Source organism: Aptenodytes patagonicus, chromosome 1, assembly GCF_965638725.1.
Source record: "Aptenodytes patagonicus chromosome 1, bAptPat1.pri.cur, whole genome shotgun sequence".
Classification (NCBI taxonomy): Eukaryota; Metazoa; Chordata; class Aves; order Sphenisciformes; family Spheniscidae; genus Aptenodytes; species Aptenodytes patagonicus.
The window spans coordinates 70,201,839-70,226,162 of NC_134949.1; the positions used below are offsets into that span (position 1 = coordinate 70,201,839).

Below are 24,324 nucleotides of genomic sequence, written 5' to 3' on the forward strand. Positions count from 1 at the left end.
CAGATAAAGCTCTGGACTGAATTACTTAGCTGGAAATGTTTAGCCAATGGAGCAATTCCCTTGGTCTGAACTTTTCTATAAGTGCTTTTCAATTATATCTTCTATTTTCTGAAAAATAGCTTTTGAAAGGTACCTAGGTCTCTGCATTCCTCTCAGTGGGAATGGAGGGAGCTTAACAGATTTCAGCATGTTGCCCTGAAAAATACACTAGTAACTTCATGAAGCCTATGTCTGTCCTGTGCCACACTTTGCAAGGTTAAACTTGCATGTTTAAAAATTAGAAAGCTGTATGACCTTCCACAAGCCCTGGACTCCTAATCCACTTAGTAGCTCTTCAAATTTTACCTTCAGTTTCCTGCTTCCTTCTTCATGCTTCCCCTCATGCCTTCTTCAGCTTTTCACATCTGTCGTGAAGCCTGTCTCCTCTCTCATGGAGTACTATTTCCCAGCCTGTGATCCACATCCTCACAAAAAGATAATCAGAGACAGGAAAGCAATAAACTTTTACTCCCTAGAAGGACTTGACATCAATAAGATCGATACACTTTCCAATCTCCTCTCTCACTCAGCAGGTAAGACTTGTGAGTAGATTGGCTTCTTTTGAAACATGAAAGAAAAATGTTAGGGAAAACAGTTTGACGCTGCTATAGTGGCAGGTAAGATAATTACTTATAAAGAGCCAAATTTTTAATGTAAAATAACTCTATTGGACAGGATGAAAATCTGTGCAAAACAACCTTGTTGACTCTTCGCTGAAGAATTGATCTTTGTTGAAGGGAGCGTTAAGTATTCATAGGAGCACATCTCCTATAATGCCTCAGTCTTACAAGGTTTACTTTGTCTCAGTATAACTGCCAGGTGGCTTTGTCTCACATGCGGTCAGTTCATAGAATCATCTGAGTTGACAGGCACTTCTTATCATATGTCACATCATAATTTTTCTGATGCGTTGTAGAAATATTGAGCTTACTATTCTCAACATTCTTCTCAGTGTATGATTAGCCAGCATTAGCAGCTAGCTCCCTTGTGCAGGCACCAAGGCCCATTTCCAAAGATCCCTCAGTCTTGGGAACTTCCAGCAGCAGATGCAAATCCAAATGTTACAAATGGAGTCATTTGGTATTTTGTAATCAGTCTCTGCTGCAGTCCGTTATTTCTTATTCTCTTGTTGACTAAGGAGGAAAATTAATCCCTGTGCAGTTTGTAACATCCTGCTTAAGTATTTGTAGGCATTTGTTGTCTTCTCTTAATCTTTTTTCTAATCTGAGCAGATTCGGTTCTTTCAACCTTCCCTAATGGGGCTTCTTTTTAATTATTTTTCATCAGTTTGTTACTGTCCTTCAGGAGAAGATTTGCTTCTGAGTTAAACACAATTTGGACAGTGCCACGTCTCTAGAAAGGCTTTCATCTTTGTGTGAAATCTGCTTTCTGCAGCTGGATCCCTGTGACACCGCATGCAAAACTGCCCACTGCAGCCTCAGTTTTACGTGCCTGGTCTCTCCACTCCCCTGCATCTAAGCAATCGTATATATAAATGAAAACAGAGTGCAGAGCAAGTGCAAAACGCAACCACACGTTGTTGCATTGGGCTATTCATACTGCTGGGTAGTGGAGAACCTGGCCCTGAGATGTCCTGTATACAGCTTGCCCATTACAGCTTGAATTCTAGGATTAAGTAATTCTACTCGATCTGCTTGATGATTATTAATAATGAGCACCCTTGAGCCTGCTATCGTTTCTGGAGTATTGTCTTTGTCCCATGTCATTTGGACAATGCTTCAGAATACTTGGTTGAGTCTCTGAAAATAACATGCAGTGCCTCCAGGGACAGTTTACCTCAAGGCTCTAACTGTAAACTAAAGAGCGTGGTATTATTCTAGATAGACTAAAGCCAGGTCTGGATGAGATCCAGGGCACTAACCTGTCCCTGCAAGAAATACCCGAACTGGCATGTAATAAGTTGACTCCCTGAAATTTAACTGAACAATCCTTGGTAGGCTTGCCCAGCCCCTAGGCAAGAAAACGTTTTAGTAGTCTAAAACAGTGTAGTAGAGCCACCACAATGTAGTGAGAGCCACAATGTAGTGAGATTGAATCAGTGGAAACGTTCAGAAGCATCGCATCCCCAAGGACAGCATAAAGTAGCATATATAGATGCAGTGGGTTAAACAGGCTGTCCTGGAAGATCCTTCCATCTCTGAGATCATACTTCCAAGAGTCACTAAATGAGCTTGAAACTGGAGCGCACAGTCACCCTTACAATTCCCATCATGAAATCAAAACAGAATGAACTGGACAACAGATATAATTTACTTTGCTGACAGCATTGACGTATCTTGTGAGCTTTTCTCATCCCCCCACAGCCTGCTGCAGCCAATGAGGAAGATGATGTGAGGAATACAGAGATATTGCCACAAAGTGGAAGACATTAAATGCAGAGCTGCAACCCCCAATTTTGGCCAGCTGTGTTTTTCCTTCTAACCCTTTATTCTTGCAGCACTTAGGCTTGAATTAGTAAGGCTTTCCACACAAGAGAATGATCTGATTCTAAGAATATATCTGTCTACATGTTTCCATGGTGTTTATTCCCCATCCACCCCCTCCCCTCCAAGAAAATGTTGGGCTTTTATTGTTGTGGGGTTGAGGCTTTTTAATCATCTTTTTGGCAGGGTTTTGCATGGATGCGAAAAATTTACAAAGAATAAGCACGCAAGTATGAGCAACCCATCTCTGTAACTGCAGAGGTTATTTCATCTCCATCTGCTGTAACAGTGGTGGGTAAGGGGAGAGGGCCCATAGTTCAGAGCACTGAAGGGCCACAGCATTAATGCACTGAAAAGCAGTGTCCACACCTAATTTGCATAAATGCTGACCTAAATCTGTTTTCCTTTTTCTCTGTCACGGTTGCCTGTACTGCTGCCTTCAAAGCGAGTAACAGCAGTGACTTGCTGGTTGCCACCTGCCACAAAAACCTGCTGCTGAACATTTGTTCAATGCAAAATAGGCGCTTATTGTGTGAAATGAAGTTTTCATGGGCCTTTCAGATCTCAACTTTGGACCTCTCAGCCCTCTTCCTCTATATGGAAAGAAATTTTCCATTAAAAATAAGCTGCTTTGGGTTGGTTATGGGGAGGTGTTAGTAGAGACCCTCTGCCCAGTGCTCCTGCATGGGAAGGACCTCTTTAATAGCCCTGTCTTTCTGTTGCCCTTTCTCTATTCTTTCTTCTTTTGTTCTTCCTTAGACTTTTTCCTAATTGCTGCTGTCTAATCACCACAGAGACCTTTCTTGTCTTTAGTCTTTAATCTTTTATCCCAGAGCTATAAAATTAAGAGCTAAGCTACTGGGACACTTCTATATGACTTAGGATTTTGAGTGCCTCTGTTTGTGGGTGCACTGCTTGGGCCCTACTACCAGTTTTTCAGGAACTGATGATTGTTGCCTTCTGAAACAATCGTCTTCAGAATTGTTAAGTTTGGTCCCATATCCACTAGACAGATTCACAAATAACAGACTTCGGTTCATTATCTAGAACCTGGGAAAGAAAAAGACTGGGGAATATGCCCAAGGTCAGAACACAAGTGGTGGCTCTAGAACTGACTATTTATAAAACTCATGTTTATTTTGAGTTTAATGTGGTTTAACATCTTGTTTTCAAGACAAAGGGCAACTACAACTAATCCCTCACCAATCTTACTGTGAGCACTAAGTCTTTCCTGCCTGCAAAGAGAATTGGTCCACTAATATTGGCTTTATTCATTGATTTCAGTGGGATTTCTGCCTGAGCAGGGCTTGAGGGCTCAGTATGATGGGTGGTCATACCATCATAAGCGTATAGTTTAGCTGCACCTATGGCCTCCTCTAGAGCTGTCTCCTTCTAACTCCAATTCTCTGAACTGCATCCAAATTGGAGGCCTAAAAACAATATTGGGCACATGTCCCTACAGATGCACAGTGACCAGAAGTAGAAAATGAAGGTTTTAGGACTCAATCAGAGGAATATTTAGCACAGAACATCCACACTGTGGATTTTTAAAGCGTATCTAGAAGAAATCAGTCCTGAACATCATGCTGATCTTACCTACTTGGTGTTGCTGATAAGACTCTCAAGAAAAAGAGAAGGGGCAGTCTTGTCTGCCGATAATGCAGTTGCACCTCATTCAGGCTCTTTGATAGTAGTTTCTCCAGTGAACCTCTAGTGCTTATACAATATCTGTGAGTGGCCAGTGTGCCTGTAAGATGAAGGTTTATTAGCTGTGTGTTATGAGTTCTAGATATTGTACATTTTATTTGAGCCTTTTGGGTGTGATTTCACAACTGAAAGCGGGATTCATCATCTAAAATGTAGAATGGATTTCTAGGAGTATCATAGATGGGGAACTGGCTACAAAGGAAACTGGGATATACTGATCAACTGCAAAAAAAGAGTCTGGCAGTCATGCCTCCACTTAGTAAAGAAGGTAGTGATTATCTACAGCTTACAGTACTGGTTTTCATTGTCTTTATTTTTAAGGATTTAATTGGCTATGTAAATCTATGAACAGTATGTGCTTGTGTATTCCTGTGCATGCAGCAATCAGTGCTGTTCTGATATACTTGTGGTAGAATTTGCTATCGGTCTGCACTGCGATAAATAGAAACAGTCATAAAACAGCAATACAGTAAAACAGGCAGAAAATCCTTTCTGGATAATCAGCTGTGCAAATGTAAACACAAAATAAACAGAGACAGGAAGGGAAAGCCCAGAATTCTAAGATGAAATGAAATCTTTAGATTTGGAAACCCACCATCCTAGGGGGTATTTTCATGCTTGAAATCACCACTTTATACTTTTGGTGTGAATTTCCAAAGCCTTTAAAAGCTGAAAGGTTTTTAAATAACTGAGCGGAAGTAAGAGATAGAACTGCTGCACTAGCTGTAATGAAAGAACTATCAGCCCTGTGGCTAAATAGCCTCTGGGCTTTTGGATGACTGTTTCAAAGATCAACCTTTTCCTTTTAAAGGGAAAAAAAGCTATACACACTTACATGGGAACAAGGCAACTCGCGTAAAGCTTTGTGACTTTTGCCTCTGGAGGCCTGACTTCAAATCCTGATTAAGTCACGCAAGTCCAAGTAATTTTTGGAGACCACTACATGGCATTTCTGCAATTTGCAAATTCACCCAACAAGCTAACCCGCTCATGTAATTGGTCACATGAGAGAATGGAGAGACTTAATGGGTGCTGTTACCTGTATAGGGACCTGACTTTGGCAGAACACTGCAGGTGGATCAATGACATGAATCTCCTCTAAGTAGATCTACTGTTCAGGAACCAAGAAGAATAGTGTAATAAGAAGGCAAAAGTAATGTCACTATTGATGTTAGCTGTTGAGTAGGGAAGAGGTAGGGAGAATAGTCTGTCAGCCATCTATATCAACAATCAGAATAGATCAAGAGCAAGGGCTTGGCATACTAGACTCCAGGCTACGTTTGTGGAAAGTCCTGAAGACCTGCTCTGTCTGGGCCTAGTGTCTTTAAGAGCTCTGCCTGGGTCGGTGTATGACCTATTCTTTCCCAGCTGGTCTGTATGACACAGTCAGCCTCAATGCAGACAGAACCACCTGAGACACCACTGAAAAACAAAAAAAAAAACCCAAAAACAAAACGACTTTTGAGGGAATAGTTTAGAGGGAATTATTTACATCCTCAAAGTGTAACAGTTCCAGCACACTCCAGAATGTGAGTTGCTTTATCACTTGGCAGTAAATGTATTTCAATATTTCACTTTTGGGTAACATGGTCTATGCTAAAGTGAATTGAAATACATTTAATTATTTTTTTTCTTTTACGTATTAAACCTGGAGAAAGAGAGTGAGGTGGCAAAGCAGGAGGCTTATTTGAGCTCAGAATTTGTCTTTGATGTAAGGAATTCTTGCTGTGTAACTAATGTTTTCAGTGGGAGTTCAGCATCCCTGTATTGCCAAACATGCTGCAGAGGTACATAGCCCCCTCCAGTTTTCACAGAAAAATAGAGAAGTCCCACAAGAAAACACAAAGAGCACAGGTGGGATGGGAGGAGGTGTAAATGGTAGCTTCCCGATTATTTGTGTTTTCCCTCCCCTAGTATAGTTGACTATAGGAATTTCCCAGTGGTACTTGCACTAACAAAATTTAATATGCTGAGATTTTGTCAGTAAAATCCACTTTTCAGATAGTTGATTTGCCATGGTAATCCATGTCCCTTTGGAACATTACTAGTGCTAATAAATGTCGCAACTTTGTGAAAACAAAACCCAGTAACACTGCTGTTTTCTTTAAGTCAAGGGAGAACCTAACTTTTTTTCCTCTATTTTGAAATGAAAAGTGTGAAGTCAAATGCCAGTGGCCTTTGCCATCAGTTGAAGTTGTACAGTAAACTTGTGTGAAAGCCGTTTAAAATCCCAGATTTAATGAAGACAGTAGTAAACACACCCAAGTCAATATTGTCCGCCCTACCTCTCTGGCAAGCACCAACTACTGTGCTGTAGAAGTATGGGATCAGTAAGCATTTTCAACAGAAATAGCTTGCAGTGGAAAAACAGTTCGGTTCAGTCATTGTGTGCCACAGACACTTTGACCTGCTGGTATTTGAATGCAAGTTTTAATTCTCTTCCCGCTCTCAGACAGAGACCTTTTATTTCCCATAATAGCTCAGTCTGTTAAAGAACAGCTCGCTGCAAAAAACAATGTGCACCCAAACCGAAAACAGCTGAAATATGAACATAGAACCTTACTAAAGAATGACATAATGTTGTGGAGTCTAGTGGTTATATACTGGGGGCTAAAAAACACAGTGGACGGATTCAGTGTCAGCATACAGTATCAGTAATCTGGGGCTAGGTGGTTGAAAGTTGGGCTTTTTTATGTGTTTCAGACTTTATACAGTCTTTCCCAGCTGAGAAAGTGTGCATATCCTTGAAAAGGTGGGCCCAGTGTTTAATGAGTGATGAAAATATGACTCAGTGCTGTTATAAAGAAATAAGCTTGGCAAATTCTACTGGCAACAATGCACTTCCCGCATACCGTATGCAACAAAAAGCAAATACGGTTTGCTTCACATCTTTTGTGTGTTCATCATTGAAGGGAGTTCATATAACAGCAAAATGGCATTCCACTGTGATTGTATAATTTCAGAGAAGCTCAAACAGCTATTTTACATGTTTTCACTTTGCCATCAAGCAGCTGGCATGGTTATAAGGCAGTGCTTCTAGATCTCCGCTCTAGCCTTGTTCTTCCACAGGTTACAACAGCCTGGTAGGGCTCTTCTGCAGGACTCCCACCTTTACACAGTCTCCCCGAGAAGTTCAAACCCATCAAGGTGTATCTTTTGCAGGAGTGTGTGCTCTCATGACTCTGACATTAAGCCCAGCACTGCTTTCACTTGTCTTCTCTATAGTGCTGTGTGGGAATCTTGGTCAGTTCTGGAGACTTCACCCTCTTGTCAGGGAGATCAGGCAGCATAGCAATGAACTATAGCTATACCCAAAGTTTTTCTAAAATAAACCAGGAATTATGGTTCACCTGGATCAGAGCAGGTGTACTTGGGTGAGGACATCCACAGCAGATTCAACATAGTCTTTGTTAGCAGGGGTGAAGCAGCAACCTCTGCAGACTCCATCTTCTCAGATCTGTCTGCCCCCTTCCCCTTCTCTCTTCTGGACTCATCTTCCATTGCTGCAGTTTCTTTGATTCTTTCTCAAGGGTTCTCTGTTGCAAATTAATCTCTTCCCTTGACGTTTCTGTTGTCCTCATCGAGGCGGTCCTTTCTCAGTTAATAGCTCCATTTAGCTCCTACAGAGAGTTCTGTACAAATTGCCAATATTTCTAGCTCAGAGTGGAATTTTAATTTGCCCTTTCCATCACTACAGAGCATACAGAACAATTGGGGAACCAAGGTACACATAGGAATCTTATTATTCTTCCCACTGCCCACATATGATGAATCTTGCCTGCATTATTTGCTTTTACCCTACAGTGACTGGTTAGCAGAATAACCTGTCTGGAGCATTCTCTGCCCTGTTTCATGATCCCTGTGCACTTGTCTTCATCCACCTCTGTCTTGCCTTTCTCCTGAAGACACTCTGAAAAAAGGTTATAGATGTCTATATGTACATACAGAATTCACGTACAGAATTTGTAAAATTCCATAATTGAGGTAACACAGTAAGAAGAGCCTTAAAAATAAGTGCTTGGAGAGAACAACTGAGCTTAAAATTTGTCTTCTCCTTCAGTACTTCAAAATAAAAGAAATGTGATTGTCAAAACAAATAATTTTTAACAAAGCAACTGATCAAGTGCTGCTCCTTCCTTTGAGTGTCATCAGTTCAGGCTGAAGCTGGGTTGAACTCTCCAGTCTCTCCTTTGCATCCATCTGATAGTGCCAGCTACAAAATGTGGAGTATTTCAGAACAGTCGTAAGGAGCAACTGTGGCTTGGAGTCCCTTTAAGACTATTAGGATGTTGATGCTTAGAAAGAAATTCTACCCAGAATAAGAGCAAAGGCATCTGGCGTCCTTTGCTTATATTTTAAGCCGTTCAGAAGCAATTTTATTCCATTGTTCCTAAGTCCATAAAAGTAAATCTAGTTTATTTTATTTTTTATATTTTTGCTTATTACAAGGTTTGGAGTTTTGTATTTTTTTACCTCCATCTCTGTCCTTTTGCCTTGAGTCAGCTCTGAGACCTTAAATTCCCACTCCTTATCACCTGTCTTAAAGACTCAGCAAGGCTGAAAGAGTATTTCAGGTTGACAAGATAAATGATAACACTTCTCATGATGCACTGGAATGTCTAGACTGAAATGCTTAAATCTTTTTGTCAATTTTTAGTCACTATGTACATTAAACTACTAATTTTTCCCAGGGAATTTCAGAAAATGAGCTCCTTGTCATATATTTCTCCCAATCCTGTGCCCCATCCCATTCAAGCAGAGCACTTATGCATATCAGTTAATTTCTGCTGGTAACAATAATATTGACCATTGACTTCAATGGAATTATTCATATGCCTTAAATTATGCACATACATGAGTACTGGATTAAAAACCAACCAAGCAAAGACAACTGATTAGATTTTAAATATTGAAGGAACTGCAAGGTGGAATCTTCATCCTTAGGATAATAATGCACTAAGTCTAAATTCAGCTTTAAGGATATATGATGGGTAATAGGAAATATGATCCTTTTCTTGCTCCTTCTGTGAAGGGTGAAGTCAGATGGATACATGTGGTGTATAGACTTACTTGAAGTGTATGTGCAGACCAGCCAGGAATTTCTCAAGTAAAAATGTGCTTTTTTCATGTCTTCATTGACATGACATGCGGCAGCCTCACACCGTTCAGGCTCAAAAAAAATCAGCAGATTCAGGATGTGTAGGATTTCAGTGCTAAAGAAGCAATCCCATAGTTTGCCCCACAGGTTAGAAAAAGTGCTTATGGAGCCTGACATACATAGAAAGTAAATTTTAGTACTGTGTCCCTTTTTACTGTACCTTTAGTTCTGTGTTACCTCATTGAAATCTTTCTGAGGCTTCTTTTAAGCATTTATAGTTTTGTGAAAAAGTTCGAAATTGTGAATGACTGAGTAATTTCCTTGTTAAAGCAATATTAAGAGCAGTAGGGCTTACAATAAGTTGCAAAATGCATAATTAATATATTTATCACAAGTATTGCATGAAAAAAACAGTATAACATAAGCAGTGTACTGTTTAGAGATCAGAGAAAAATACACCGTGCAGGATTTGTTACCAGAGCTAACCAGCAATACTAAATTTTTGCATATTTAGGGGTTGGTTTATTTGTGTGACGGTCTCAATAGTCACAGTCCAATTGCCTACCTACGAGTTGTTTAACAGCATGACCCCTAAAGAGACAGTCATCAGATGTCTTAGATCTCTAAGGAGAAGAAGTTGCGAGAAAGAAAGGAGTCAAACCTTCACATCACAAGTCCTCTGCCTGCTCTGACTACTAGCAAGAGCTTTCAAGGCAAAGACTGCAAATACTGCAGAGCCAAGGTGTTCTTAAGCCCAAATCAGCTCTGCAGTTGAGAAGTTAACCAGAAGAGAATGATTCATTGAACAAATAGTTTATTTTTTGTTTGCAGAGCAGCCCCAGAAATCATGCTATCGCCAGTTACAGTTGTTAGTTGGATGTTCTTAGGAACTGCGAGCAATATCCTTTTTCTTATTTGGGATGAATATTTTGTTCCTCAGCTATTTCTGCTGATGTAATATATCTAGCATGAGGAAAGGTAGAAAAACGAATCTTTCAAAGTTTTACTTCTTCACTGGACAAATTTATCCGGACACTTTCTGGGAAATTCACCCCACCTTAGTTACTTCTGAAGGGTTACATTGGTTTTATAAGACCTTTTTTTTTTCCCTGACTGTATGAATGCAAAGCATTTTAGTCAGTCTGCAGTTTCAGAAACAAAGCAAAGCTTTAACTATCGTGAAAGCAGCGTGAAGATATAATGGAAGCCAAAGAAATAATAGAAGAGTAGGAGTACTTTCCTTTCTAGGCCACATAGCCCTTGCCTGAGATGTAGTGTTTACTGACTCTCTATAATGTAGATTTTTTTTTTCTTTAATATTGTCAACACCACCATAGCTGTAAAGGGTGACGTTCCACCCCACCCTCTGTTTATTTTAATTGTTTTTGTAGCTGAGTTCTGACTAAAAAGTTTTTGGGAAAACATTTTTCCCTCACGGTGCAAAACAGTGCGTCATCCTATAAAAAAAGTTTCTAGTGTTGTTTAAGCAGAATTTAAAGTTGTAGTTCCATGAGCGTATGTGTGAATGAAACGCATTCGCCCAAATATTCATGGGAAGAGAAGGAAAGGGGGAGTGGAAAAAGAAAATTTATGTTTTAATCCAAACCTCTTTACTTTGTAATTGATCAATGTTAAATATCTAAATCTCACATTAGTATATGCATGGCCCTTTATGTATCACCTGAGCCACGCCTGCCGGTAGGCCACCGTTTGATCTTTGATCTAAGCTGAGGAAATCACTTCTATGCATCCTTGAAGTTATGAAGGTGCTTAAGTACTTTTCCTGAAAACGATGGTTTTCAAAATGAAGGCTTGAAGCAGGAAGATACATTCAGTGACAATTGTTACCTCTTCTTTCTGCTGTCTCCTGCTCCCAATATTCTCCAATTTTATATCGTTACACAAAAGACTTGATTTCAACTAGAGATCTTGCTACTGGCCATAACCATTACATTTGGCTAGATTATTTCCAGAGGCAGTGAATTCCACAGATAGGCTGCATAAAATAGCATTTCTACACAAAATTTCCAAATTTACAGCCCTTTAATTTTATTGAATACTCTCTTCCTCTTGATTAATGTTACTCTGTGAAAGGTTATACACTTCATTGTAGAATACTTGAAGCACTTGACTTGTATTTAAAAAAGGCTATCATAACATTCTATAGTCATTAGAAATCAATTAGCAATTTATTCAAGAAATAGAGGCCTAGCCGTGGTGTCCTAGCTAACTTACTTTTCATTAAGCTGCAGCTCTCTAGTATTGTGCACCGAACAAGACAGATTTCATTTTTTTCTTCAGCTTGCTGCTTTCCAGTGACAGTTGCCCTTCTATGAGGGATTAAACTTTTCCTGTAACTTTCAGTTATTTTTGAAAGATGTTTGGCACAAAGTATCAGGGTGTGGGTGTGTGAATTGTAAAGTCAGCAGAATTTAGTGAATTGTGTCTTCCCCTCCCATTAAGTGACTGGAAGACCTCCACTATGTGCTTGGTGATGCTCAACCATTATGTTAATAGATAATATGCCTCTAACATTATCTTTGAACTATGATGCCTGTGTAATGAATGAGATACTTGCAAAATGTGCCAGACTATTATCCCTGGGAAAAAAAAATTCTCTAAACAAGTAATGCATGCATATCTCCCTGTGGCTTTACCAATATGTCTTCACTTATGTCTTCTGAAGAACCAGAATACATAGGTACAAAGGTCTATTTATAGATATAAATAAAATTTTATTCCTTGGCCCCTACTGAAACTGCTGGTTGTAACTGTGATCAGCAAACTACTGAATTAAAAATCCTGGTGCTATTTCTAGGAGATTATCTGTATCATTGAGAGAAAGCCTTCAACTGGACGTTGAAATGCTGTAGTCATGATAGCAATTAAGGATGCTTGGCAAAGGAAGAGCTCTTCCCCGGTACACAAGGTCCATCAAACCTCAAACGTGCTGAAATACCCTGTTTTAGTCATGATGCCGAGTGGTTTCTCTCCCAGTGAGGCAAGGTGGTATCCCACTTTGCAGATTGGAAAGCTGAAGCATAGTGAGCCAAAATGATGTCCCCAGAGTGCCGGAGAGGGTATGTAGCAAATCATGAGAAGCAATCTAAGATCCTTGTCTCTGAGGTCTCTGAGAGATGATGCATTAATGTTCAGAAATGTACCAACTTTCTCACTGTTGAGAGTAGTGAGATGTGAGTGTTGAGATGTGAGCTGTGAAAGATCAGGCAGTTTGACTCAGAAAGCGGAATTATTTCTATAAATGACAGTCTGCAGATTCCCACCAACGCTGTGCTTCCAGCTGACCTAACAATTGTCCCATACATGCTTAAGTTGACATCAGGTTGCAATCACCTTGACTACTGTAGCTGGAATATTATAATTCAGACATACGCTGGCTGATAGTCTTTGTTCAGAACTGTAAATTTAGAAAATGATCCACCTTTTCTGTTGAGATTCATATGGTTAATAGTAAACACTCGGGGAAAAGAAGTGTACTCAGTGACCAGAGCTGAACCGTGTATCAGGAGTTGTACTGTCCATCCTAGAGAGGTAACCTATAACTGAACCCTTTTCTGTTCACTGTAGACAACAGTACAAAATATATTTTGCAGACCTCGTTTTCTGCACTCAGTAGTGTGCAAATGGTAAAACTCCTTCTGATCTTGTCATGACCTTCTGCAGCTTCTCCACTTCACTAGCATAATTAGGAAAAATCAGCTCTACCACCTAAGTTAAGCTTGCAGTGAAAGCTTCCAGCTGCAGTCACGTAGGACATGTGTATGCATACACACATGATTAATAGCTACATATTTGCAGAATGATAATAAGTTTCCAGGAAGCCATTTCAAACACAGGTGCAAGGTTTTTAATTATAACTGTATGGGAGCATTGTTCAGTTGAGGACAGTCCATCCTGGGCTTCTAGGATACTTCCATTTTGGAGGAAGCATTTCCAGATATTTGGAAGGATACAATCTTAGCCAAGGATTTAATGTTTCATAAATGTTGATACGTTGCTGTTACTGTTTTGAGTAAGTCTATTTCCTTTTTTCCCCCCAACTTCTGCCAAGCAGCCTATATCTCTGCATTTCTCCTGCAGACGTTTTTCAAGAGCAAATAGTAAGCTCACAATGTACTGTCTCCTTATCAAAGGGTTTTTTCAGCAGAATTTACCAAATACCTGATGTTATATCAACATGTAACATACTGTCCTGTCACCTGTGGCTCAGTCCCAGGTGAACGGAATAATCTCACCTTCTACTAAAGAAAATGAGATGTGAGAGCAGCAAGCATAGGGAGTCCAGCAACAGAGAGACAGTAAGTACTCAGCTGTCTGTCAAATACTGATGGTTTCTCTACACGTGAGAAGCTACCACTGTCTCTGCCTCTCAGCTTCTCTGTTACGTATATGACTGGGCAATAAAAAGGAGATGAAAAGCTGACCTCCTAAAAGTTCAGTGTGAGAAGTCCCAAATGCTCTGCTGTACCAGAATGCAGGTCTATTTTGGGGGACTAATTTGTGCTGATGCTAGCTGGTACAATTGTTATGCAATCATGCAGGCATTGAGAATAGCCAGAGTACACTATACTCTAGTTATATACCTTACCAGGCCACAATGGAAGCTTCTTGCCATCTGGAAATTTCTTCATGCCAGAGTAGTACAAAAGGACAGGCACCTGAATTCTGTACCCGGCACCCTGGCATTTGCTATTTAGGATTCACTTGTACCACAGCTTTGAGAAGTTCCATTTTTCCAGCTGACTTTCCCAGCTGACAAAAAAAAACTGTCGATAGATAAATACTGTACAGCTGAGGCTTTTTTATCACCATCTATCATAATTAGAAGGAAGTCGACTCATCATTGTGCCTGCACTGGTAAATTCTTATGGCAGTTTTTCAAAGTAATCCATACATATTGTTTGTGCTGATTGCTTTATATAGATAGTGGTGTTCTTTGTAGAAGAGAGAGGATGTAAAGTCTCATTTCTTCACTTAATTCCAGCTTGGGTAGTTAAGTTTTGCCCACCTAATTTCTCGACTGTGATTTCAGGTGAATATTTGCTTCCATTTTTATATACCATGATGTTTTGTTCTCTTTAAAGCACTGATGTGTTTCACGCCAGAGTGTCTACTTTTTGGTCATGTGGGATGAAATTTGGCTTGCAAACATAAAGAATAATTAGTATTATTTATAAACTAACTGAACAATTCTACAAAAGTATTGAGAGGGAAACTGGGTAATATGCTTAGGGAATGTTAGAGGGACGCCTGGATTCCTGAAGAGAGGTGTTCAGGCACTCTCTTCTGACCACCAAATGTATTAATCCTGTGAGGAAGGAGCTGATGAACTGTTTTCACAGAGGCAGATTTTGAGCTTATTTTTTAATGAGTCTACTTCAGTTCAGTCGCAGCTGAAGGAGCCCTGAGATAGAGTAGTGGATCGGCCCATTGACTGTGGACTATTGCCAGACAAGGACTTCAGTGACTGTACTTTGAAAGAAAAACGGATAATGGACTTTCATTCATAAAGAACTGATTATATTAGTGTTACTCTCCTGCCTTGTCTTGCTGAAGGTCTGAAATTCCTTTCCTGAGTTGTTATGAATCTTGAGTCAGATCGCCTCCCCTGAAGTGTGTCTCAGTGCCCATGTATGGAAGAATACTTCTTCTGTGATCACAACAAATGCTTAGGTTGCAAAGGAGAGAGCATTTTCCTGGAAGGAGAGGATAACATATGATAACATTTTCAAAAGCATGGAAAACAAAGGAACCTAGGCTGCTTTATGCCTTTAGGTACTTTCAAGTCTGCAATTTACGTTCATAAATCATTTTAGTGCTCCTGAAAATGTTAACCACCATCTGTTTCTTTAATGATGCTATGTCTGGCTCAGGAGATAAGTGTTTATGAAAAGTAAAGAAGAAGGGACTCTGATATTCTTGATACTGTCATGAAAGTGAGATTCTATTAAAGTATCCAGCAACTTTCCAAAATTTTGAACTTTGAAGGAGATTTCAAGATAAAATGGTGTTTATCTACTAGATGCTTTTAGAATATATACAGTATCTTATTATGTGCTAGAGTTGCTCTACACATAATACAGGTTCTGGTGCTAAAACAATAGTCTGCCTGCTTCATTTGCAGATATTTATCATAGTGTGAAAGCCAGACCTATGCTCATGTCATTCAGTTTACAGTCTCAAAGTCTCTGAGTATTCAGTTGTGTAGGAATCATATTTTGAAGGAGAGATTCATCCTTCAAGGAGAGAAAGGAAGTTTGTGAGAAAGCTTTAGAAAACACTTGACCAGGTCAGAACATGATGGGCCTTGAAAGGACATTCCTCAAAAGCATACAGCTACTGCCCTCACTGTGGTAAGCTGTGAAGATCATTACCAGAGCATTGCCAGGGAAAGATCAGTATTTGCCCACAGCTACCACATGCTTCTCTCTGAGTTACATGTACCTGTGCTACACATGGGAAGTAAACGTGATCTGACAACACACTCTGGCAATGCTTAGCAAAAACTAGCAATATTTTCACTGGCAGCAGAGAGTCATACGTATGTGTGGTGATTAGAATAGAAGTTTAGAAGTCATCACATGGACGCTTATGGTGCTGCGAGTAAACTCCAGAAAGTGACAGTCCGCAACTCTGAGCATCCAAAGAAGTGCTCGTATGGCACATGGTTATATCTCAGCCTATATTAATCACTGCCTGTAAGGAAACAGCTAGAGGAAAAAAGCAATCAAAGGAGCGGTCACATCAGAAAGAACATACAGAAACACTTGCTATGATTTTGTGTAAACCAACCACAGGCTCTGTTTACAAACCTTTCCATCTGTTCCTTTGCCTAATCATTTCTGCTTTCCCTCTCTGTCTTCTAACTTTCCTTCGTCTTTCCAGATGCAGGACGCTATGGGCTATGAGTTACCATGGGTGTATTTTGTCAGTCTGGTCATCTTTGGATCCTTTTTCGTTCTAAATCTGGTTCTTGGTGTGTTGAGCGGGTAAGCTGACAGTTTTGGTGTCCTTTTTCCAATGCTACAGGGCAAGACTCCATAATAAGGGTTCTTCCCTGTCACCAGGATTCTTTCAGAGGGATTAAAAATCTGAATCCAACGAAGCTTCACATCAGCTCTCAAATATTTTGACAAAATGTTCAAACATTGCTAATAACAATACAGGTAACAAAGGAGGTGTTATTCTCTGACAAAGAAATTCAACCTCAGGGCATTTAAAATCGCTAAAGTTAACCTGTCATAAATTTTTAAAAAAATGGCTATTGAAAATCTTACTGCTGGTGACTTGGGATCTCTTTGGCTGGAGCCTTGCAGCGCTCAGAATCTGAGCTTGTCTCACTAATTATCATTCCACTCTTCCAGGTCAATGATGCCATAGGAAGGGACTGGCCCTGGATCTATTTTGTTACACTAATCATCATAGGGTCATTTTTTGTACTTAACTTGGTTCTCGGTGTACTTAGCGGGTAAGCAGTACCAGGAAAATGTTTTATTATTGTTTATTTTTTAAAATTTGTATTTCTATTCCTACTCTCTGGTTACCAAAACAACGGGCAGTGGCGGGTTGATTTCAGGAACCTTAATAGAAGGCCTAGGCTATTGCTGTGCCAATAGAAAAATATAATGGCATGGAAGGAGTCTTTTGACTAAATCAAAGGAATACAAGACAACTCTTTGCCTGTAACATGTTCCTCTACCTAAAACCTCTACCTGTACTCTGTGGGAAGAGGACGACACTATGCTCCCCTGTGGGCGAAGCATACCATTCACCACAGAAGCAGGGGATTATAGTAAAATCTCTGGAAGAGTCAGTGGGACTGAAGGAGGAATGAGAGCATGAGACAAATCCCTTCACATTGGTGGGATGAGATTCCTACCAATTATGTCTTCTCACATGAGAAATTTTCACATTGCTTAGTATCTCTAAAGCACAGCCTAATGGGAGACTATTTTCCCTGGAGAGTGTCTTGGGCACGTTTCTTCTTCAATAAGCACATCTTCTCTGTTGTGCGGATTACAAGCCTAGCATGATGCAGGGAGAAAAAAAATCATTTCCCTCTGACCTTTTTTAAGGATGAACAGAAAGCAGGAAAATTCCTTCCAGTGTTTAAGCATCCCTAAGACATCTAGACATTTAGCTATATTTCAGTTCTGCAGTATAATCCTCACCGCAAAGCATCATTTTAGTAGCTTTGATTAAAAACAATTCATATTGTCCCCAGTAGCCGAAAACTTTACTGCCCCTGGGGAGCCACATAATTAGAGGAATCAAGCCAGCAAACATTCCTGACAAGATTTAAAAAAAAAAAAAATCCTAGAATTAGGCTTCTAATTCCATATTTGGGCATGACTGGGTGCCTACAGCCATTCTATGTACATGGATAAATATGGCATGAGGACTTTTATTCATCCTCTTTTTCTTTGTTTCTAACATCCTGCTTCCTTTAATGAGCTCTAAATGAATTAGATCAGAGCATGTACCTGTTGCCTGAGTGGGCAGCCCTGAAATCCCCTGTCTTTTAATCATAAGAGAGGGAAAATGATCTCCGAGCAGGAGAGAGGACTTGATGCCTCACAGAAATTATGTCCTCAGTACTTGGGCCAACAACATAGGAAGGGGCGGTAGTAGGACTGGAGAAGAAGATCCATCAGTGGCCACCCTGCAGAGGCAGGTAATAGCAGATCTACAGGAGGTGTTACTACTGTCTTCTTTACTGCATTGAAGGAGATGTGCAGCTAAGACAGCTGCTGCAAAGAGGATTTCCAAGCAGTAACTGGAGAAGGAAAAAATCCCCAGTAATGAAGTGTGAGGCAATAGTCTCTGTTTGGATATCTGGAGAGTGATACTCTGGGTATGATTTTAAAATGTAAGCTCCTCGTTTCTCCAGGTGGATACTCTAATCAGCAGGTAAGGATGTCAGCAGTAGTGGAGGATGATGACCAGCTGACAGAGGGAAAGTGATCTGTTGTATCAGAGGTGCACTCAAGGACCATATAAGATAGTGGTTAAAGATTATATAGTATCTGATTGGATAAACAGTGCCTGTGAGCTCAGCCCTGAGGAGTGCATACTGTTGAAGCAGTGCTGATTCAATTTACCCACACTTGGATTTGTGTCTGTACATAATTAAAAATTGAATTTCCTCTCTCTTTCATTTTTCAACTCGAGAAAGTGTTTTGGGGCCTAGATCTTCCACCTCCTGACATACTGCAGCTAGACCACCACAGCTAGTGGTAAGAGATGGAAACAGGCTGTAGAGAGAACTGAAATCAAAGATGAAGTTCACCTTGTTTAAGCTGTGAGTCACTCTTTCTGGCTGTGTTCACAGTGTTATGACAGCTGCACTGTTTCTGCAAAATTTTTCCCAACTGGGGAAAAGTAAAAAGAAACTTAAGAATTTGCATCTATGAAAAAACACAGAAATGATGGGAGAAATGTTCCAAATTTTGTTTGGGCTAAATAAGCAGTTCTTAAACAATTAACTTTCTAAAGCAGTTCTAAATTCTGTTGAGTTGCAAAGTGTCTTCACTTTGCAGATTCAGCTCTTTTTTAGAGACTTGCTATTGGTCTGATCTATGTAGATGATCCTCCTGTCTGATCTATGTAGATTCAAAGCAGCATTCCTGGTCATCTTTGTACATCCATTCTGGGCATCTCTGATTTCTTCCCATTTATTTATTTCAGGAACTTCACCAAGCATGTTGTGTAGGTAGACTTCGTCAATGACAGATTAGCTTAGGTTTTTTTAATCACTTCTGAATACGTAAGTGTAATTAATTGTACTCACAAAGACACTTTGATTGCACCTGCAAAATCAAATGCTGAGTTCTGCTGTGCCTAAAGAGCTCATTTGTAGTTTGTTTTTCCTCAGGTATGTCATCCATTCATGGTCCTTCTGGTGAATTTCCTTGTCACATGCTAAGCTAAATAGTATGACAGAGTATTCTTGTGTAGAGCTGTAATCCTCTTCCTGTCTTGATTGAGCACAATATAAAATTCGTGTATTCCAAGGGAAATATCCAGTCAGCAGATCACACAGTAGATCTCCTGAGGCCCAAGCAAAAGGATTCCACATTGCTGTGAGCAGTGAAGTCCTTCTTAGAGGTCTCTTGAGATCAGAGATGTTCACATCTGTGTTATCTGTTTCAGTTAGTCAGTGAGGAAAAAAAATGGCAGTATGGGTTCAACTTTCAGACCTGCATGCCTAAGCATATAGATTCACATTTCTTTTATATTTTGCCTAGCAGTGATCCAAATCCCAGGACACAGGCCAAACAAGCAGTTGCCTAGGGCAAACGGAGGGCAGGAGAACAGTCTTTTCTTCTGCTTTCAGAGGATCCTGGAAAACCCGGTTGGCTGCTTTTGATGCTCTTGCTGTCAGGGAAGAGGTCAGAGTAAATGGGAGGCTGACTATGGTTGTAGCTCCTCCTGGAGCAGTTTTTGTGACCTTTCAGGACTTTTTCCTAGTCTTCTGTCCCCTCTTCCAACCCTTCCCATCCCTTGGTGTACTTGTCAGGGTGGATGAGGTTTGAAGCCTTGTGCTGTTCTTTTAGTAGTAAGCAAGAGTTTTGAACTGCTAGAATTCTGCTGTTTTGCTCACTTTCCATCACTCCTCTAAATGTGAGAAATCATATTGAGATCAGATGTAGACAAGAATTACCTATATTCCATCATCAAGATGGGCAAGAGAAATTTTCTTCTGGAACAGCATAGGGTACAGAGCTGGGTGTTTATATTTATGATCTTGACCCACTCTAATCTCACACAGAGAAAACATCTCTCCAGAATACTCTGCTTTTTGGTATTCCCATTGGCAGACGTATCTTATAATTTTCTAGGAGAAGCGAAGGAAAGTGTTGCAAACTGAATTCTGGTAAAAACAACCAGATTCAGAGACTCTTAAATTGGTGTTCTTTTGTTCACTGACAAGAGACAGATTGCTTGGTAGTTCTGCAAGCCTTTGTCGACCTTATCCTGACGTGCTATTGCAATCTTTTTTGAGAAGGCCACCTCCAGAGTCAAGATGGCACTTCCATCAGAAAGCTTATTTGGTCCTTGGCCTCCCTGCTGAAACTGCAAACAATGACCATTTATTGCCAACTGTGATGGTGGCAGAGGTAATGTGCACACCTGCCTGCAATAGGAACTGGACTGAGGTCACCAACTCATTTCACATGGGATGGTAAATGACCATTGGTAGTAATTCTTGATCGTGAACTACATTTGCCTGAGTACAGGCTGACATTCCACATGGAAAGTGGTTTGAATGGCGTTAGCAATTTCCTGAGCCACCTGTTCTCAATGGTTTAATGTTAGTAGAGCATAGAAACGGACATAATTTAAATAAGCTGTCTTCTTTGGAGTGTCATCTGAGATGTGGAATATCGTATATTGTATAAAGGAATCTGCAACAGCAGATCATTTAGACTAGGCGATCACAGTATTTTCAGTTGTGCCATTAAAAAGCTAGGTAACAAGTGCACTGCAGACAGTCAGTGTAAAGACATTGTGCTAAAATCTCACCTTGCTTTAGTCGGCTCTCCCCCCAGCCCAAGTCCAGTTTGAGAGAGACAGTAAGTGGGGACTGAAAAGACCCAAGTAGGCATGCAGCTTAGATGCATCTAACATAAAGGATCCACTTCACTGCACAGTAGGAATTCCACTTTCTGTAAGCTGGGCTGTTTCATGATGTTTTCCACTTTGGTTTCTGAAACAGCCCCTTGCAAGTTATATCCATGCAAATATAAATAGTTCTTGCTTGGAGTTGAGGGCTTAGTCCCTTTCAAAATTAGACCCATTTGTTCTAGATTCTAAAATACCAGTTTAGGAGCCAACAATTGAAATATTGGGATTTGATTTATCAAACTGGCTTAATAATACATAGCTTCATTCAGTGATTTTTTTTTTTTAGAGTTAATTCATTAATTTGGATAAGGCACTATGTCTGACCCAGAGGAAAGATGTTATCGAAGCAGAAAATACAACTGGTACTGATTGGATTTTTTAAAAATTCTTTGTACAGTTTTTATTATTGTTATTAGGGGGTTGTTTGTGAGAAAAAATTATTTTTCATTCTTGCCGTGCTTGCAATAGCTGTTTCTGCCTTGTGGTTAAGTTTGGTCCCAGGGTTGACTGTGGTCTACCTTCAGGCCTGAGAAGCCGATGATTCTCTTCTTCATGTCCACCTGCATTATCACAGTCCCATGGGATAGGCTGAACCCTCAGCAATGTGACAGCGGTGAAGGTCACACAAGCATACTTTGTCATATACTTTGGCTTGAAATGAAGGCATCATCCTACTGTCATTCTGCTGCAGTGCTGGTTTCGTGCACAGCTCATAATATTAAAAGCCTGATCCAAAGCCTGTGAAGTCAATGGAAATCTTTCAGTGGGTTTTGGACCAGACAGGAGGGAAGTACTTCACCATCACTGTTAGAAACTCACCTCCATCTCAGTTGCTTGACGACACTTCACATGGCACTCATTAACATTTTGGGTAGGATTTTCATAATCCTAATATTTTCCCATCAAAGTTAGTGGTAGTTTTCTCATTTGTTTTTGCAGGAGCAAACCTAAGGCAAATATTAGGTGGAGTCTTTTTTTTTTTTTTAAATCCACTCATTGCTGACAGTCATCAGCAAGGGTAATGGATAATGCATTGGAGAGAATGACTTTACCTCTCATTTCTAGACACAGTGGGGCATATTATCTGTTGTGTGTGCCTTGTGCAGTGATCTGCTTCAGCAGATATAAAACTTAATGCTTAAGTACTCTTGGTGCAGCACTTTTCACAATCATTAAGCTTTTTAAAATATAAGCACTAAAACCAGGTTTAGAACCACAGGAGAGTCTCTAAATGGAGGTAGGTCAGCAATTCTAGGAAAAAAATAATGCAGTATAGGTGTCTCTGAAAGAGAGGGAGAAACAGCACCACAGCCAAAAAGAAAGCAAAGCAAGCACTTGGGTTCATAACTAAGCAACATGAAATTCTTGTTCCTATGCCCTCTGTTTTAAGCCTATATTCCCAATAGTGGTCTTTCATAAAACTACCAAATGTCTACCCTAGTTCACTTTCTGGCAGAATCTATTAGTTTTGTCTACCCATGATCTATCATGTTTGTCTACCCAACTTGAGATTTGAAAAATATGTTTCATGTCAGATAACAGCCCTGAATACTGAAAGTCTGCAGTAAAACATTGAGGTCTGAGTTTTCAAATATATTGTCCAGTACTATGGGTGAAATTGCCCATAATTAAGTGTGTACAGAATTGTGAGTACCATTAGTTATACTTACCATTAGCCCAATTTATTTGTGATTACACATATAATCTTAAGGACAGATTGAAACCTGGCTAAAAATTAGAGCCACCATCTCACTCTCCAGATGTCAGATTATTGTCAAACAGTTCATCGTTGAATTAAATTAACCATTATTCATATAGATATTTATGGATAACTGTTGGAGAATATCAAGTGGTAACAAATATTAGAAAGTGTATGGTATTGTACATAAATGTTACATATACATTTTATTTGAATTGTCAATCAAATGTTGAGAATGAAAGGATTAAAAAAAGGTATTCATCCTTTCCTAAGCACTGGTAAAAATGTGGATGCTCCAGCTGTTTTACATGTGTATCTAGCAAGGATAATCCATTCATGTGTCTGTCTTGAAAGAATAGAGAAAGCTGGGTGTGCTACACAGGATGTGGAGACTTTCTAGTGGAAATCAGTCTAACCCATTGTTTTTCAATCTCTTCCTTCCCTCCACCTATGTCCTGTCCCTCCCTCCCTCTTGCTAGGGAGTTTTCCAAAGAAAGAGAGAAGGCTAAAGCTCGGGGCGATTTCCAGAAGTTACGGGAAAAACAACAGCTAGAGGAGGATTTGAAGGGATACTTAGACTGGATAACTCAAGCAGAAGATATTGACCCAGAAAATGAAGATGAAGGCATGGATGAGGAGAAGCCTCGAAACAGTAAGCAATTTTCTTCTGTCTCTCTCTCTCTCTGTGCTTTTAGCAAGGGAGCCCATGCCCACCTGGTCTGGTGCTGAGACTGCTTACAAGGAAGAATAAGTTCTTCCTGAGACTCTCACTATGCTTATACACGATTCCAGTTTAATTCCTGTAGGAAGCTGTGGGAGGGAGAAATACATGTACAATAATTTATATTGTTCTGCAGATCCTCAGTTTCTTGTCTGTGATACTGACATAAGATCCTGATATTAAACAGAAAAAAGATCAATAATTGCTGTTAGAAGTCCACTACTGGGATAAGTTTTATAATATACATGTCTCCATTTATTTAATTGCAGTTCAGTATTGCAGGCTGTTGACACATGGTTAATTACTTGGAAAGCAAAGGTTTCTAGGCAAAGCAGTGCTACAGTATGGGAGAAGGGCCAAATCAGCCCTGTTGTACATTAAGTGGGCCATCTGTAGCTCCACTGAAATCAGTGGAATTGTGTTTGCTTTTGCCAGGCTGGAATTAAGTTCTCAGACATTTTTTGTAAGGGAATTATCTCTTACTCTTCTGTTCTGGAGTTGAGAAGATGTTTGTGCAAAGTGAGAATTCACTAACTATCTCTTCTTATTAGAAATCCTGAAGAAAGAAGGGCTTGAAGAAAGCAGTGATTCCCTACATTTCATTACCTTCATTGAATCTTCTCCTTCCACCTCCTCTTTTACCAATACAGGCTGTGTAACACTTCAGAAACCCCTAGCAGTTATCATTGCAGGTCATACACTTGGAAAATGTCAGAGTTGGAACCTTTAGACAGTTACACAGTTAGTGGACGCTGGCTCTACTCTTAGCTTTCGTTACATAAATATGCATTTTCCTAGTTTGATTTTGGAAGAGAAGACATGAAACATTTCCCTAGAGATCACCCTTCCTACCAAACAAGCAAAATCCATGGGATGATCCAATCAGAAACATATTCTATTAATAGGAAGACTGGACATGGGATCACGAATCAGATGATCCTTGAGGTCCCTTCCAACCTGGTATTGT

The 24,324-nt window shown here is 39.9% G+C and overlaps 1 protein-coding gene across 1 annotated transcript in view; it reads left to right on the top strand.

Moving 5' to 3' along the window:
* The window catches only part of CACNA1C (calcium voltage-gated channel subunit alpha1 C), a 457,514-nt gene that overhangs the window by 284,483 nt on the left and 148,707 nt on the right, over positions 1-24,324 (top strand). Inside the window, exons 8-9 of the mRNA XM_076341467.1 lie at positions 16,195-16,298; positions 23,116-23,288. Coding sequence (XP_076197582.1) covers positions 16,195-16,298; positions 23,116-23,288 — 277 coding nt within the window. The remainder of the gene's footprint in view (positions 1-16,194; positions 16,299-23,115; positions 23,289-24,324) is intronic.